This window comes from Salvia splendens, chromosome 5 (assembly GCF_004379255.2).
Source record: "Salvia splendens isolate huo1 chromosome 5, SspV2, whole genome shotgun sequence".
NCBI classification, from domain to species: domain Eukaryota; kingdom Viridiplantae; phylum Streptophyta; class Magnoliopsida; order Lamiales; family Lamiaceae; genus Salvia; species Salvia splendens.
In genome coordinates this window covers 26,514,952-26,534,147 of record NC_056036.1, presented here as the reverse complement: position 1 = coordinate 26,534,147, position 19,196 = coordinate 26,514,952, and the positions used below count along the sequence as shown (strand labels likewise).

Here is a 19,196-nt window from a genome sequence, read left to right as displayed (position 1 = left end):
TATAACTTTTCCAAAGCAACTAGCAAGTACATGCAAGAAGAATAAAACATACAAATGTCAAATCCTTTCTAAACTTGGCTAAGGAGAGGAGTGAAGTTTGAACTTCATCATTTACAACCCTGCACTCTCCAGATATCTCATTTTGGAAATTATAAATTCCTTTTTTAGACGCGTTTTATATGAAATTATAAATATATAAACTACACATTGCCTGAATAAAATTATTATATGAATACATCCAAATATACGAATCTCTAATAATTCATCTAGATCGACATATATTTCCATCTCCCATTATTCTCTCCTAATTATTTTTTTAAGAAAAACACCTATATAACGTCTTTTTTAATGCACCTCTATGCATGTTATAAGGATAACAAAGTCGTAAACTATCCTCTACGAAATATAATAAATTTGCCTTAAAACTAAGTTACACATTTTTTAATTTATAACTCTCTATATAACCCCCTCCTTCTCTTAATTAGGCACAACAACCACATTATATCTACATAAATATTTTTTAATTAATTTCCACAAAGGTTTAATTTGTTCCAATGGATGTCAAAGAAGAAACATGGTTCAAAGCCGCCGTCATGACCCACCCCGAAGAAAAATCCGCCGTGCTCCACTTCTACGTCCAGGATTTTCGAGCGGGTAGTGGCCCGGGCGCCACCGTCTACGTGGTGGCGGAATCTTCAATCTCAGCCACCTCCCCCACCGACTTTGGGGAAATCCACGTCACAGACGACCTGATAACGACCCGACCAGAAGTCAACTCCGAGGTGATTGGAAAAGTACAAGGCACCACTATCTCTGCCGATTTCCTCGTCTCCGGCGAGACAATGTACCTCAATTTTTACTTTACGGCAGGAGAGTACGCTGGCAGCACACTCACGATGCTCGGTCGGAACGAGATCATGAACGAGGAGCGGGAGATGCCGATCGTTGGTGGAACTGGATTTTTCCGGCTGGCGCGTGGGTACGCACTGTCAAGGACGTATTCATACGACGTAGAGAGGCGCTATGCCGTTATGGAGTACACGCTCTATGTGAGCTACGTCGGAAAATTTGACGTGGAATTAAAGAGATCGCCGGCGACATAGGTGGGCATATGTGGGATAGAAAAACTATGTGCATGCAAGGATGTGTGTTTATTATTTTAATTTAGAATAATGGGTTGTTGGCGCAACCTCGATTATATTTTATGTGTATATATCTTTGTATACTTCGTATTTAATTTGGGATTTGTGTTTGTTTTGTTGGTAATAAGAACGTTTTTATCTGTGATTTTATATTCACTGCAACAAAAAATCCTCTTGATTTTTTGCTTATATGAGTTTTTTCAGTACTTCACTCAAGAGATCAAGAACTCCTAACCGCATTCTTCGGATATTAGCACTCAGTTGACTCCTTCTATAGATAGATAAGGCGGAGCGTCGTTGTTTTTAATGTATTTAAGGATGCTAATTTGAGTTTCCAAATAAACCATCAACGCTTCAAAAGACGTCCTTGTTATTGATGTCCCAACTAAAATTAAAAAACGTAAATAATTGTGTCATAAAAGCAAATTGTCACGACCGGCCTTTTTAGGGTTAATAAATGTGGGTGGTGGCGACTAATGAGACTTTAAGAAAGAGGAATTTTCTAGGGTTTCAATAAAAAGTTTGATCAAACATAAATATTCAAATAACAGTGGCAAAATCAGTGTATTGTCTCAACATTTAAATCCAAGACAACGATTATCGAAATAAATAATCCAACAGTAAATGGGGTTCAAACAGGGATGGAACCAGAAATACAAATTAGCCGGTGCTGAAATTTAATAAAATAATAATATTATTATTAATATATAATATTATATACTCCTTCTGTCCCTTGCTACTTGCATATTTCATTTCCGGACTATCCCAAACTATTTGCACTATTTCCCAGCCGGTCGGGAGGACGACCGGACAAATCCGATCTGTGGTACCACTGCCAAAGACCCAAGCACACATACGAGACGTGCTTCAAACGACTCGGATACCCGGAGTGGTGGGAGGAGAGATAGAGGACGAGGGCGGCGCAGCCGCAAGCAAAAATTGTTAGGGTTTGTATACTAGAAATCACCTTTCGAGTGATTGAATACTGTAAAACTCTAATTATTATTTTCCAATGAATGCAACAGATTATTTTTGTCATAATGTTGTTATGTTTTACATTTAATGGATGTTTATTGCATATTTAAATGTATAAGCAAACGTAATAAAGTCTTAGTCTTTGCTTTAGATTATTTTTAGCAGTTCTAAACAAAGAAAAATAAGAATTTCACAACCTAGATAGGCCTAGACTACCTATCTTGAAAGGTTGCAATGTCAGTTCGATTATTTCCAAGCCTTGGCGTGGTATAGCACTGAATTGGATCTAAACACCAAGACGAGTCTTTATGCTATCTACTGAAAGACGAGGTCTTGGAAATTAATTTCTTAATCAATGTACGTTAGCATTGAGCATACAATATTGAGTATCTACTACTTTGACTTACCAATAGGTGCGGGTTTTTCATCACCCAACGATCCTGGTATATTGGGTAGTGGCGATCAATATCTAGCGATGCTAGGGTTGCTATTATGTTGAATCGTGCGCGATGTGAGTCTCGTTTGATAACATCCACAAGAGGAGTTCGAAACAAGGATTATTCGGAACCTAGCTAGTTGGAGTTTGATTACTCTATGAATAATAAATAAGAGTTTCTTGCTAAGTCCACTCTTGGAGATTAAAATATGTTAATTAATTAAGTCCATAGCATACATTAATTAATTAATGGATGTTTCTATCTTAAGCACGGGAAATAAATTACACACATAAAAAGGAAACCCGGAATACTTGTAATTTCGGATTTGGAAAGACAGTGCAATATTACTTCTGTAGTGACTGTTTGTAATAATCCAATATAAGCTTGTATTAAATTTTGGGCTCAATTTAATTAGTAAAAAGCTAATTGGGTGAGGCCATATCCAAATTCTTCCTTAGATCCCTTATTGGGCCAATATGTGACTTAATAAAAATAGAAGAATAAAGGAGACAGAAAATACACTTGTGCACATACACAATTTTCGTCCCCCTCATCCTAGAGAGAGAAACAAAATTTGCTTTCCTTCCGTGAGCAGGATTCTGTCTTCTTTATTCAAGTCCTAGTATTCTGGTGAGATTTGCCCACACAAATATCACTTTACAGTCCGGGAAAGTAGTCAGAAGATCCGAGGTCGAGTTCTCAAGATCTTCACGTGGAGAAGACGCAAGCCATCTTCGATTCTTAAGTGAATCAACGAGGTAAATTGGCTAACTCCGTAGCAAGCATGTTTTAGGGATTATTTGTCCTAAAGCACGCTTAAAATTCAAGTGATGAGCATGATACATGTGATAATTACGCGAATAGAGTTTATCTAAGTAATCTGCTAAATAGATATGTTTTAAATTGGTATCAGAGTCAGTCTTTGGTTCTGATTATTTGGATTTAAATTTCGCAAAATTCATGTATGCATGTATTATTTGATTGCGAAGCATGTTCTTGGTGTTTTATTAGTTTACTACGAGACGTGTGATCCGTCGATGCTCGCGCCGAGACGGATCGCACCACGCGCGATCAGGATAGTGATGTCGAGACAGTGGGAGCAGAGGGCGGCGATCATGGGGTGACGCGCAGATGAGCGAGGGCTTGTGCGCGCCGCCGACCGAGACCCCGGAAGCTCTATGCAGATTCCAGAACTGCATCGACGGAGGATGCAGAGGCGTGGCATGGTGGCTCCTCCGTGAGCTGCCGAGACGCTGGGCCAGCATGCCTCGAACCCATGGCAGAAGGTCGCGGAGACGAGGCTCCAGCCGCTGGCCGAGAGCGACGCACCTTCGTGCGCGCAGCTGGCCGAGGCAGTGGGAGTTTCGGGTCTCGGTGTGCCGAGACGGGCGATGAACACCGGCAGAGAGCAGCGGCATTGTCCTGCACACTGCTGGCCGAGCAGCCGCGTCACCCGACGTGCTGAGACGACGAGCAGCAGGGACCGATGGGCCGAGAGCAGCAGCCCTATGCGCTCGTGCAGCTGGCCGAGGTGTGGTCAGGCTCGATGCATCATGATACGGCAACAAACTCGTCGGATCTTCTTCGTTCATCGTTCGTGCGAACCTCGTGCGATGAGATAACGATGAAAGATTATTTTAATGATTATTTAATTTTTTTAATTAAAAGATATCATTAAAATAATATTATTTGATGGAAATCAAATCTTTTGGGAAGATTTCCCTAGATTTTGGGAATATTTTTATTATTATCTATTTCTATGGAAATAAATAATATTATTTTATTCCTAGATGATATGGACAAGAATAATTTAATAGTTTCCTAATAGTTATATATCTATAATCCTAATTAGGATAGATATGTATGAATACATTAAATTATAAAACTTCTCTTCCTAATCGTGAACATGGAAATAATTTGAATTTAATTTTCCGTATCTTATTAAGAATTAAATACCTTAATTATTTTAGATATATCATATAGTAGACATGAATAAGAATTAAATTATAGAACAATAGTTTCCTAAAGAAGATACCAATGAAAATAAAAGATTTAATTATTTAGCAAATTAAATGCCAACAGAATTTAATTAAGCCTTAATCTGCCTCAAGGCCAAGGATAATTAAAGAAAAAGCATAACTCAAATATCTAAGCTATAATTACGAACTCAACGTTTGTATATAGTCTCCATCAATTGGTCTGCAATTTATGATATTTTTTTTCCAATATTATCGCCACCCATAACGTGGAGACAATAATCCTAAGAAATAACGAGTTCATGAGGGCGGACTTCTCAAAAATAAATAGTATGAACTAGAATGTGGTTTCCAATATTTTCGCCACCCATAATGTGGGGACAATAATCCTAAGAAACTACAAGATTCAGAAGTTCACACAGGATTTATGAGATAGCTTGATCTTGTTAGCAGCACATAAGCATTGTTATGAGAGTGTGTTGTAGAAATAAGACTCTGTAATGCTAAATTCGATGGTCTTGCTTAGGCAACATTAGGCGGCCATGCCATTATGTGGTCTCTGGGCTATTCGTCGGTATTGTGACCAGTAAAATTGTAAGATTCTAATGCGTATTGATCTCCTCTGGAGGGTAAAAAAATTTAATTTTACAGTTGTAAGATTTTGAAAAAGTTTTATGGTTAATTTAATCAAACTTCTTACATAAGTTTATGACAAATAGTAAGTACTCTTTTGCAGTGCAAATCAAATCGTCAAGATGTCATTCAATCCTCTTTATGCAATTCTTAAAGAAACCAAACTCGAGGGCCAAAATTACATAGAATGGAAACTAAACTTGGACATCGTTATTACAGCAGATGAGTACATCTTTGTACTCACAACCCCGCGACCTCCAGTGCCGCTGGCTAATGCTGCGACAGGAGTCAAAGATTCACACAGACTGTTGCATAAGGCGAATGAGATAGCTAAGTGCTACATGTTGGCTTCTATGTCTTCAGTACTAAAGCATCAACATTCTGCCATGGAAACAGCCGCCGAGATCATGCAAAATCTTAAGAATCTTTTTGGTACTCAAAATCGAACAGCTAAGTCTCAAGCCTTTCGGAGTATCATGTCGAAGACAATGAAGGAAGGCTCGTCTGTGAGGGACCATGTCCTCGAGATGATGGGCCACCTCAACCAGATTGAGGTTTTGGGATGAACGATCGATCCTGAGTCCCAAGTAACTATCATCTTTCAAAGTCTTCCCCCTACCTTGCAATAGTTCAAGCTTAATTTCGAGATGAACAAAAGGAATTACACCTTGGCAGAGCTGTTGACTGAACTTCAGTCGGCAGAGGACCTTATGGTTCAGGCTAAGGCGGCCATGATGACATTGGTGCCTCGTTCCTCTGGCTCCAAGCTTAGCACAGGAAAAAGGACGGCACCGAACTCAGGAGCGGCCAAGATGGTTAAGGGAAAGAAGAAGAAGAGGACAAACAAGAAGAACCAAATTATCCCTATGTTATTCTACATATTTTTTGACCCCTTGTCCATTCCTTGAGAATTTTCGAATTCTCCTATTAATTAGGAGAAAGAATTATTTTGTAGATTTAATTGGTATCTTATTATTTCCTTCTTTGAATCAAGATCCAATTAAATCTTACCATATATTGCGAAATCTTTCCTTATCCTATTTAAATTAGGATTTAAATTATTTCCTTGTGGAAATAATCACCATTTTAGATCCATCCCTAATATTTTAAAGGGATTAATATTTTGTTCTTATTTTGTGGGATTCTTTCTCTCCAAGTAAATTTGATTTGAATCATATCTCTATTTAATTTGTCAAAAAATCCCATAACCCTATTCTCTCTCAACCTACACGCCTACTTCCATTCTCCCTATATTTTTTTCCACATTTTTTTAATTGTTTTATTTAAGTGTGAATAAATCCTTGAAGATATATATACGAAACCCTAACCCTAATTCTCCCCTCTACCTCACGCCTCCCTCACTCTCTCCCTCTCTCCCACACGCCACCCCCTCTTCCCCTCTCTCTTAAGTGCCTCCAAATTGATTCTTCACAAAATTCTTCATCCTTGCCTTGATTGGAGTTGGAAACTCAAGATCTGTTGAAGAATCAAACCACTCGTCGTTTCTACCGATTGTTCTCCAAGGGAAAGGTATATTTTGATCCATCTTTCTCATTCTTACCATTTAATCCGTAATTTTGAACCCCCATGCATATAGTTGAGTGGAGAATTGTAAATCTAATAACTAAATGGTTGGGAAGGAAGTTTTGCACAAGATTATGAATGTATGAGGGTGTGTGTGCGTGTATGTATGTGTATGCATGTGGATGTATCAATTGTGAATATTATGTGTTATTAGGAAGGCAAGGTTGTGAATCTGTTTCGGAAGCATGAATATGTATGTGTGGAAGTATGATAGACAAACTAGGGTTTGTGGGTGTTAAACATGAAAACTGTTGTGTGCGGGCAGTAGGTTCCGACGACGGTTAGACCAACCAAACGATCTTATTTTGGCACGAATTTTTAATTGGACGAGGTTTTAGATGTCTTCTGTGTTGTCTCCAAATTTTGGTTTCAATCGATGATGGATGAATTTTTAACGAATATTACAATTGAACTACGCCGTCCTGCCAGAATTTTGTTTTGCTACGTAACAGTTCAGTTAGTTTCGACTTTGGTTTGACCGATCGAAAGATATGATTTTGGTGCGAAATTTTGACTGGATAAACCCTTATGTGTCTACGGTGTGGTGACCGAATTTTAGCTTCAAATGATATCGGATAAAATTTTAATGATTTTTACAGAGGGACTGCGTTGTTCTATCAAATTCATGTTTTGCTGTAATAGTCCTTGTTGACAAGTTTTGAATGAAGTGCATGATACATGTATGAGTAAGGATTTGATCCTATGAAGTGGTTATGTGTTGCACGTTGATGTATGCTAAGTGATAATTTTTTTTTATAATTGTGAACGATTATGATGGGCAATGTAAGAAAACGATGAAAGGAACGATAGGGCATGCATGATTAATGTGTTGGTGGAAAACTGATTGTGTTATTCGCTTATGATGTTGACAAGGGTTATTGCGCGTACGTGAGTATGAAGAAGCAAGAGTTGTGATAAAGTTGTGAACTGTGAATTATAAGCAAGAGAGGTGGGCTTTCTTTTACTAAAACTCTTTTACGCTTTCAAAAGTATGATTATGGTGTAATAAGGGTGGTTTAATTGTTATGTCATTCCATGTTTGTTTGATGATGAGAATTTTGCCTGATGCCTAGTTTGTGAGTTTGCTCCGTTAGGCTGTAGTGCTATGTTAAATAAATTCGGGTCTGAGTAGGGCCGCAAACACTATCAGGCTAGTGTACACAGGTGAGATCGTGAGCCATCCTTGCTAGTCGGCCGGTCTCGTGGGCGAATAGTGTGGCCACACTTTCATCGCACTATGGTAAAAGGTTGTGGTTGATTGGTTGTTGAGAAAAGGAGGAGATTGTTTTGACTGGCCATTCTATGATATTGTTTTGTGTGTTCTCGATTATTTTTCTCAAGTTAAAACTTGAGTTCACTGTGGTATGTATGACATAACTATTATCAACTGTTTTCGGCATAAGTCCACTGAGTATATTAAGTACTCAGCCCTGCACGTGTTTTCCCTATGTACAGGTTGAGTGATGATGTTGCGGCGGATGTTGAGTCGAGCCTTGTTAATTTTCGGATGCGTCGTGTCGTCATACATGGGCGTTATCCCCTGACTCTCTAGATACCTTTATTCCGCTGTCTTGTTTTGATTTGTTTTTCTAAAGTCTTCCGCTTTACCCTAGACTACTTTTATGACATTAAATACTTTGAGATATTAATTCCGTTGTTTGACTATTTAATAGTATGAAATATTCCTTTTGAAATTTAGTTAAGTTTTGAGTTAAATGTTGTCTTTTATTATTTCCCCCATTTCTTCCCCGCTTCTTAGTTCCTCCCCTAGTCACGATTTCCCCGTCTTTACTATCCTTAGTAAGGGCGGCCGTGACATTTGCAGTCTACACACTTCTCCTCCTTGAAACTCGTTAGTGAATCCAGGCGGGGGCTTCATAAAGACCGGTTTGGCAATTCCCCAAGTAGAAAGACATTTGTCACATCAAATTGGTGAAGTGGCCAATCCTTGTTGGCAGCGTTCGAGAATAGACCCCTTACAGTGTTAATTTTTACCACGGGCTAAAAAGTTTCAGCGTAGTAGAAGCCTTATGTTTGGGTGTATCCCTTTGCCACGAGTCTGGCTTTATATCTCTCTATTGTGCCATCTGGCCTCCTCTTTGTTGTGAACACCCATCTACAACCAACAGTTCTGCCTCCTTCAGGCAACTCATCTTTGACCCACGTATTATTCCTCTTTAGTGCCTTCATCTCAGTAAGCATGGCCTCTCTCCAGTGTTTATGGTTCATTGCCTCCTCGGCTGACTACGAAATCTCTTCTTCGTCATATAGGGCAGCCTCGAATGCTCTTTCCATTTTTTCTAGATTTCCTTGCACAAAATTTGCCACTCCGTATCTGCTTTTCTTCCCAATCTTCCCACGGGAATATCTCATTGGTGGGATTTCTCTTGTGCTACTGGGAGGAAAGACACATCTCCCAGTGTCACTATCAACTGTGTTGTCTTCTTCCGACATTTCTGCATTTACCGGGTCAGTATCAACCGTATGGATATTCAGTTCAGTAATTACCTCGGATATCGGCGGAAAAGGATCGAGAGATCGCGGTTGAGAAGACTCGCTTGACGAGACATGCTTGACGGTAGTGAAAACTAGTTCTGTTAGATCCTCAATCGAAGAATTTGGAAGTGGCACAACCCAACTTAGATAGTCCACAGAATTATCGGACTCATTCTCCCCCTGACTACTAAGGGGGGTATGGTAGAAAAATTCGGTCTCCAAGAAATTACAATTTGTGGTAGTGGTGATCATTCTGGTGCTGGGATCAAAGCATCGGTAGCCCTTTTGGTTCACCCCGTACCCAACGAAGACACATTTGGTAGCACATGGGGATAATTTGGTTCTCTCGTGTTTGGCAATATGGACATAGACCGTGCAGCCAAAAATCTTGGGTTGAAGGTTCAAGTGTTGGGGAATTTTGGTAGACAGATGTGGCTATGGTAGGCGATATCAAGTGGAGTTTTTTTGTTTAGGATTTTCTTTGGTAGGCGATTCATGAGGTAGACAGATGTGGCTATGGCTTCTGGCTAAAAATGTTGAGAGACTTTGGATTCAATCATTAGGGCTCGGGCTAATTCCGGAATTGTCCTATTTTTTCATTCGGCTACCCCATTTTGTTCAGGTGTATAAGCACAAGAAGTTTGATGGACCATTCCCTTTTCTTGAAACAATTTCGTCATAGGGTCATTAATAAATTCCCTCCCATTATCGGATCAAAGAGTTTTGATTGAAGTATGAAACCATTTTGAAAAACAAGACAAACTTATCCATAACCTCAGACTTATGTTTCATGAAATAGATCCAAGTCATCCTAGTGCAATCATCAACAAATATAATGAAGTATCGAAAACCATTCCCCCCAGTAAAAGGTGCAGGACCTCACACATCAGAATGTACCAAAGAAAAAATAGATTGCACACGAGTGTTTGAGAGCTTAAACGATTGTCGGTGGCTTTTAGCCAAAACACAAGTTTCACAAAAGAAATCATTAGGAACAGACAGGTTTGGAAAAAGTAGTTTAAAGTAACCAGGGGAAGGATGTCCTAGTCTTCGGTGCCAGAGCCAAATTTCTTGTTTCATAGACCCAGGAGCCAGCATCGTACTACCAGTTTGAGCAAAATGAGCCAAACATGCGAAAGATATACGGATCACAAGAGTCTCAAGTATTTCTTCGAACAAAAGGAGCCAAACATGCGACAGTGACGTTGGTTAGAGATCGTGAAAGATCATGACTGTGGTATTCACTATCATCCGGGCAAGGCTAACGTAGTAGCCGATGCTTTGAGTAGGAAGAACCAACCGCAATTGGCTTATTTCCTAACGCAAGAGGAAGCGTTGATTCGCGAATTTGACAGAATGAGTTTGGAGATAGTGAAAGCGCCCGAGACAGTAGGAGGAAGAATAGGGACGCTAGTGATTGAGCCAAATTTGAGAACCAAGCTCATAGAAGCCCAACGACATGATTAAAAGTTGGAAGAATTACGTGTGAAGGTGAGAGCCGAGAAGCTTGATCATTACCGTGAGGAGGTGGATAATGCTTCGACGTACGATGGACGATTGTGTGTGCCGAGCGATAAGGTGCTAAAAGATGAGATTTTGAGTGAAGCACACGACACGCCTTACAGTGCTCACCCCGGAAGAACGAAGATGTATCGAGACTTGAAGCAACGATTTTGGTGGAATGGAATGAAAGGGGACGTAGCGTCATATGTGGAACGATGTCTAGCAGCCTTACACCAACGGCCATATGGGAAGTTACAACCGCTTGAAATTCCCGAATGGAAGTGGGAGCATCTAGCTATGGGTTTCGTGACGGGTTTGCTAAAGTCACAAAAGGGCAACACCGCGATTTGGGTGATCATCGATCGACTTACTAAAAGCGCGCACTTCTTACCGATTAAGATTACTTATGGCACGGACAAGTTAGCTAAGCTCTAGGTGAACGAGATTGTGCGATTGCATGGAGTGCCAAAGACCATTGTGTCCGACCGCGATACGAAGTTCACATCAAAGTTTTGGATGAGTTTGCAACGAGAATTGGGCACGCAATTAAACTTCAGCACTGCTTATCACCCGCAATCGGACGGGCAGTCAGAGAGGACAATTCAAACGCGTGAGGATATGCTGCGAGCCGCTTTCCTAGATTGAGAGGAAAGTTGGGAAACTGTTCTACCATTGGTTGAATTCGCCTACAATAATAGCTACCAAGCGACGATCGATATGGCCCCGTATGAAGCCTTGTATGGCAGGAAGTGTCAATCCCTACTCTTTTGGGATGAGGTTGGTGAGAGGAAGATGTTAGGATCCGACTCTATAAAGGAAATGACCGAAATTGTGCATCAAATCCGCGCAAGGATCAAGGAAGCTCAAGATAGGCAGAAGTCGTATGCTGACGCGCGTCGAATGGAAATCAAATTCGATGTTGGTGACAAAGTGTTCTTGAAAGTATCCCCGACGAAAAGAGTTGTGAGGTTTGGAGTGAAGGGCAAGCTGAAACCGCGTTTTGTAGGGCCGTACGAGATTATCGACGAAGTAGGTCCTGTGGCGTATCGATTGGCGTTACCTCCCATCTGTGGGAATGTGCACAACGTGTTCCATGTGTCGCAGTTGCGCAAGTACGTGTTCGACCCCAAACATGTGATTCACCAAGAGGAAGTGATTTTAACTCCCGACATGAGCTACGAGGAAAGACCCGAAGCAATCCTAGATCGGAAGGTACAAGAGCTACGAAACAAGTCGATAGCATCCGTGAAGGTGTTGTGGAAGCACCATGGTCCCGAGGAAGCCACGTGGGAGTTAGAAGATAAAATGAAACAAAAGTTTCCCGAGTTGTTTATGTGAGACGATCAAATTTCGGGACGAAATTTCTGTTTAGAGGGGAAGGATGTAACATCCCAAACTTTTGTGACTTTTATTTAATAAGTTGATTTGAAATTTCAATTATGAAATTTTTGTTCTTATGTGATTAAGTGAATTATGTGAAATAATTATCGTGGGTGATGTGGAATGAAGTGGTTGATAATTTTTACATTTTCCGATGTGGGGAAATAATTAATAGGATCATGCATTTACTTTTGTTCGAGTCAATTCATTGGATCTTTCGGCCTCTTCAAAATTATTGGAATTAATATTCTCTTCTTGGATTTAATTAATTGTTTTGGGATATTTATCCAAATTAAATCCAAACCAAATTATCCCTAATTTATGCTACATGAAATTCGAACTCTAGCTATATTTTTTTTGGAGTTGCGAAAAATCCCCTATTTAATAGGAGGATGAATTATTTTTCTTTGATTTAATTGGTGCCTTATTGATTCCCTTCTTTTATTTCAAATCCAGTTAAATCATGCCACATTTTATTTCCTCACTCTAATTGAATTGATATTTGAAATATTTCCTTGGCTATTTGAGCCAAATAATTTTCGGCCCCTTCACTAATTTTTGGGAGAGTAATTTATTTGTTTCCTATTTTGTGGAATCCCTTTTTATTCAAATAAATACATATGTCTAATTAATTGGGGATGTGAATATTTTCCTTCTATTTGGTCTCCACCCCACACGCCCCTATGCCTTATTTTTCATTGAGGGAATTTAATTATTTGTTACCTATTTCATGGGAGCCTTTTTCCTATAACGAAATTTCCTAAGTTAAATCCTATTCTATTTAATTGGGGATTTAAATAATTTCCTTGTGCATTCCTCCTCAAATTTTCGGCCACTACCTCACGTTTCCTACTTGGAGATTCAATTTATTTGTTCCCATGTATTCATTATTTTTATTTCCTAATTTATGAATACATCCTTCAAGTAAATACCGAATAAATTCCTTGTTGTGTATACATGGAGTTTTCGAAAATTCCCTCATCTCCCACATGCCTATTTTATTCTTTTAATTATGGGACTTTTTATTTCATTTGACCATTATTTTATTCCCCCATAATTAAGTAAATATTCCTTAAAACTTTAACCTAATACTACAAAAAAAAACACTTAAACAAACCCTAGCCCCCTTTCTCAAAAAAAAAAACGCCACCCCCTCTCCCTCATTCTCTCCCACACGTCTTCTCTCCTCTCCCACTCTCCCATCTCCAAAAATCTTCCATCCAACTCTTGTTATTGCAATCCGTTGAAGTTTATTTTCAAGAGTCTCCGACGAATCGCATCGTCCATTGTTTCTACCGATTCGTTTTGTCAAAGGAAGGTACATTGTTCACTTTTCCTCATCCTATCCGTTTTAAACATGTTCTTGAGTCCTACATGCATGTAGTGGGTGTAGGTTTGATAGATCGCAAGTTTTAACGGGGGAAAGTGTGTTTTCGTAAGAACTTGGATGATATTGTGTTTTGATTGAAATCATGTGTTGTTGGATTGGAATATTTGGTGAATAATATGAGTTTATGTGCAAATATATGTATGAGGAACTTGCAAGCATGGTTATGTGTTTTCGAGCATGAGAAATCGGTGGTTGTGTGATGTAAGATGAAAACCTTATTTACGAACTTGAATCTGAAATCTGTGGTGCACGACCAGTGGCTTATGATCTGTAATTGACCTATCAAACGAATGAGTTTTGCTATGAAATTTTTACTGAGTAAACTTCAATGTGTTACCTGTGTCTCGTATGAATTTCAGCCCTTTTTATCGAAAAATGAACTTTTAATAAATTTTTGAAGTTGACTGCGCAAATCTGCCAGAAACTCGTGTTCTCGCCATGAATGTTTCGTTTTCTGTTTGACTGACCAAATGACCTCCGATTAATGTGATTCTTGAACTATATGAAAATATGAAGTGTCTTCCGAGTCGTGTTAAATTTTCAGCCTTTTTGGGCATTGGATGAAATTACGGTAAATTTTTTCAAATGAACTGCGCAATACTGTCAGAAATTGTATGTTCCGACCAGAGAGTTTAATATGTGATATGACTGACTAAATGACGTGATTTCGGTGTGAACATTTTCATGGATGAACTTGAATGTGTCCTCTGTATTGTGACCAAAATTTAGCTTCATTTGAGGTCGGGTGAATTTATAGTAATTTTTACAAAACGGTCGCCCAGTTCTGTCAGTGTTCTGCCTTGTTAAAATGACACCTAGTTTCAAGTTTAAAAGTATTATATGATGCACGTATGTCCAAGGAACGTGTTTAAATGTTGAAATCACTTGTGATAAGTTGTAATGTGTTACGTGTGTCTTTACACCTTTGTGACGTATGTTGGGTTGGGGAATTTGAGAGAAAACGATAGGACATGCATAGTAAAATATTGTTGTGGAAGGCTGACTTGTGTTGTCGTTGACAAGGGTGTTGTGTACTCGTGAACTCGAGGATCGAGAGTTGCTATAAGTTGGGTTGTGAATTTGCTAAGCGATCGAGGTGGGTTTTCTTTTCAAACCTCTTTACTTTTCTGAAAATTATTATGTGGCGATATAAGGGTGGTTTAACTGTTATGTCATGCCATGTTGTTTTTACTATGAGATTGTGTGCCTGATGCCTAGTTCGTATGAGTTCACTCCGTTAGGCTATATGACTGTGTTGTGAAACGAATTCGGGTCTGAGTAGGGCCGTAAACCCTATCAGGCTGTGTACACTGGTGGGATCGTGAGCCGTCCTTTCAAGTCGGCCGGTCTCGTGGGCGAATAGTGTGGCCACACTTTTGTCGCACTGTGATGTGATTGATGGATTGATGTGAAAAGTGGGGAGATAAATTGTCTGGCCAGACTTGAATGTTTTTGTGTTTCTCGTGATATTTTCTTACTACTTAAAACTCGAGATCACTGGTATGAATGACATAACTTATTAAAATGTTTTCGGCATGAGCCCATTGAGTACAACAAGTACTCAGCCCTGCATATTATTTTTCTTATGTGCAGGTTGAGCGGGATGTTGCGGTGGATGTTGAGCTGGCTTAAGTACTTAGGATGTGTTGTGTCTTCATATATAAGCGTTATCCTTGACTCTCCTTAAACCTTATTTTTCCGCTGCTAAGATTTGAACTATGACTCAAGACCTAAATCTTTTCTTTATGTTTTGTGTTTGAACATGTATGGTGGTGATGAGTTTTAAACAAGTATCTAAGTTGTCTTTTGAAAATGGTATTCTTCGAGATTTAAGTTAAGTGTTTGTTCTACTTTAGTTATTAGTTGTTGTATTTCTTAAGTCTAATTTTTTTTCCCGTTGTCCTTTTTAAAAGTATTTTACCTTATGTCTTTTCGAAAAAAAATATAACCTTAAAATCTTTAAACTAAGTTGTTTTCCTTTCTTTAAGTTAATTAAGTTGTTCTTTTTAAATTGTTATCCGTGCATGTCGGTCACGATCGCCGCGTTTGTGGTACCCCTAGTATGGGCGGTCGTGACATCCTCTCTACACTATATCTCTAATGATATGATACTTCCGCTCTATGTGTTTGCTCGCTTTGTGAGCTCTTGGTTCTTTCGAGTTTGCCACAGCACCAGAATTGTCACAATAAATGGTGATGCTCTTGGGCAGATTCGAAACCACACCTAAATCCATAAGGAAGTTCTTGAACCATACAGCCTCTTTTGCATCCTCCGAAGCTGCCATATACTCGGCTTCCATGGTCGAGTCCGCGATGCATTTCTGCTTCACACTCTTCCAAATTACAGCTCCACCTCCTAAGGTGAACACATATCCTGAAATAGATTTTCTCGAGTCCTCATCAGCTTGAAAGTCTGAGTCAGTATATCCCAAAGGACAGAGCTCGGCTGCATTGTAAACTAGAGCATAGTCCTTAGTCCGTTTAAGGTACTTGAGTATGTTCTTTACGGCAGTCCAATGTCCTTGGCCTGGATTCGACTGATATCTTGCCACCATGCCAACAGCAAAGCAAATATCTGGTCTAGTACAAAGCATAGCATACATGAGACTTTCAACTGCCGAAGCATATGGAATCCTTCTCATTGCTTGTATCTCAGACGGCGTTTTAGGGCACATATCTTGAGATAAATGGATGCCATGTCTAAAAGGTAAGAAACCTTTCTTGGCATCCTGCATGCTAAAACGACTAAGTACTGTTTCGATGTAAGATTCTTGAGATAAGCACAACATCTTCTTCTCTCGATTCCGAAGAACCTTGATCCCGAGGATGTGTCCCGCGTCTCCCATATCCTTCATCTCGAACTGGTTTGATAACCATGTTCGAACTGATGACAACATCTTTTTATTGTTTCCATTTAGAAGAATGTCATCTACATATAAAATTAAGAACACCACATTCCCTTTATCAACTTTCTTATACACGCAGCTTTCACTTGGGCACTTTTCGAATCCAAACTTGCAAACAGTTTGATCGAAACATTGGTTCCACGATCTGGATGCTTGCTTGAGGCCATAAATGGCCTTCTTAAGCTTCCAAACCATGTGTTCTTTGCCCTCTATGGCATATCCTTCGGGTTGTTCCATGTAGATGGTCTCCTCAAGACTGCCGTTTAGAAACGCAGTCTTAACGTCCATCTGCCATACATCCCCATCCATATAAGCTGCAATAGACAACAGTATCCGGATCGATTTGAGCATGGCCACTGGGGAGAAGGTCTCATCATAATCGATGCCTTCCTTTTGGGTATACCCCTTGGCCACTAGTCTTGCTTTGAAGACTTTAACTCGTCCATCGGGTCCACGTTTACGTTTATATATCCACTTGCTCCCAATGGCAGTACAACCTTCGGGTAGGACGGACAAATCGTAGACGTCTTTGTCTATCATAGATTGTAGTTCCGAATCCATTGCTTTTACCCATTCGCAATGATCGACATCTGTCTGCGCCTCCGCAAAGTTCCAGGGATCTAAAAATTGCTGTCCGAGGAGTGATCCATAGATTCTCCCAAACCAATGTATCTGTCGGGCTCATGTGAGACCCTCCCACTGCGGCGCGGCACTAGAATATTTTGAGTAGAAGTTGAAGTTTCGGGAATTGTTTGTACACTTGGTACTTGTTCTTGGTTAATGGAACTTGTGACAGAAGTTAGCTCATCAAGAGCCACTTCACTGCTGGGTTTATGATTCATTACATAGTCTTCCTCTAAGAATGTCGCGTGAGTGCTCACAATGACTTTCTTATCTCGGAGACTAAAGAATTCATAACCTTTCGTTCCTTTGGGGTATCCTATAAACAAACATACCTCCGTCCTAGATCCAAGCTTAGTTGGATCCTTTTCCAATACATGAGCCAGGCAACCCCACACCTTTAGATGTGCTAGATTGGGCTTACGCCCAGTCCACAACTCATATGGAGTTTTAGGTACGGATTTTGATGGTAAATTGTCTAAAATGTGACTTGCGGAAAGCAAGGCATGTCCCCAAAATGAAATAGGCAGACGTGCATAACTCATCATCGATCGAACCATGTTTAATAAGGTCCTGTTCATTCTTTCAGCCACGCCGTTCTGCTGGGGCGTGCCCGGCGCAGTCAGTTGGGATTGAATTCCCACTTCCGATTAGCAGTCCAAAAATTCGGCACTAAGGTATTCGCCTCCACGATCAGATCGTAGGCATTTGATATTCTTCCCATGATACTTCTCCACAAGAGTCTTAAAGTCTTTAAACTGGTCAAAAGACTCTGACTTGTGACTCATCAAGTAGACATATCCAATTTTCGAGAAGTCATCAATAAATGTGATGAAGTATCGAAAACCACCTCTTGCCTCAGTTGACATTGGTCCACATACATCGGAATGAACGAGCTCAAGTACTTCCTTGGCCATATTGCCCTTAGCCTTAAAAGGCCTCTTGGTCATCTTGCCTTCTAAGCATGACTCATACTTATGAAAAGGTTCCTCCTCTAGACCTTTGATAAGATCTTGTTGAACAAGAGAATGGATCCTCCTTTCATTGGCATGACCAAGTCTAAGGTGCCACAAGTACGTTTCGTTCATTGAACTTGAAGGTTCCTTTCGTTTCTTTGAAATTTTCGATGTTGTATTGAGTTCTGATTTGCGATTTTTAAACTGTGTAGAAGTGATTGTGTATAGATTGTTTTCTATGATACCACGACAAATATAAGAACCATCTTTCTTAATAACGCAGTTGTCATTAAAAGAAATCGAATATCCATCATAAACCAATTTAGAAACTGAAATTAAATTTCTTCTAAAAGAAGGTATCAACAAAACATTCTTCAAAATCAAAAATCTATCACTACCAAAACGCAAATAAATGACTCCCACTGCAACAGCTGCCACTTTGGTAGCGTCGCCCAGCTGGACTTCGATCTCACGATCATGTAGCCGTCTTGTCACCTGCATTAAGTCAGGATCAAAACAAATATGATCAGTGGCTCCTGTGTCAATAACCCAAGTGCAAATTGATGTCGAAGTCAAACAAGACTCGACAACTAGAGCCTGGTGCATACCTGTAGCCTTGCCCCGTTTAGGACAGTCTGGCTTCCAATGCCCCTTCTTTCCACACTTGAAACACTTCCCCGTGGGCTTCTTGTTAGCCCTCTTCTTCTTCTTACCCTTAGCTATCTTGGCCGGTCCTGAGTTCGGTGCCTGCCTCTTTCCTTTGCTAGGCTTTAAGCCAGAGGAACGAGGCGCCGAAATCATCATGGCCGCCTTAGCCTGGACCATAAGGTCCTCTGCCGACTGAAGTTCGGTCAACAGCTCTGCCAAGGTGTAATTCCTTTTATTCATCTCGAAGTTGAGCTTGAACTATTGGAAGCTAGGGGGAAGACTTTGAAGGATGATAGTCACCTGGGACTCGGGATCGATCGTCCCTCCCAAGACCTCAATTTGGTTGAGGTGGCCCATCATCTCGAGGACGTGGTCCCTCACAGACGAGCCTTCCTTCATTGTCTTCGACATGATACTCCGAAAGGCTTGAGACTTAGCAGTTCGATTCTGAGTACCAAAAAGATTCTTGAGATTCTGCATAATCTCGGCGGCAGTTTCCATAACAGAATGCTGATGCTTGAGTACTGATGACATAGATGCCAACATGTA

At 40.1% G+C, this 19,196-nt stretch overlaps 1 protein-coding gene across 1 annotated transcript; it reads left to right on the top strand.

Annotated features, from left to right (window-relative positions):
• The first annotated feature begins 523 nt into the window (after positions 1-523).
• LOC121803550 (dirigent protein 22-like) lies at positions 524-1,137 on the top strand. Its single transcript, XM_042203181.1, has one exon. It carries the CDS (start codon positions 555-557, stop codon positions 1,101-1,103), a length of 549 nt encoding a protein of 182 aa, XP_042059115.1. The 5' UTR covers positions 524-554; the 3' UTR covers positions 1,104-1,137.
• The last annotated feature ends 18,059 nt before the right edge of the window (positions 1,138-19,196 follow it).

Bases quoted from the DNA above. Each gene is read 5' to 3' on its own strand.
- LOC121803550 (XM_042203181.1), top strand. From the start codon at position 555: ATGGATGTCAAAGAAGAAACATGGTTCAAAGCCGCCGTCATGACCCAC.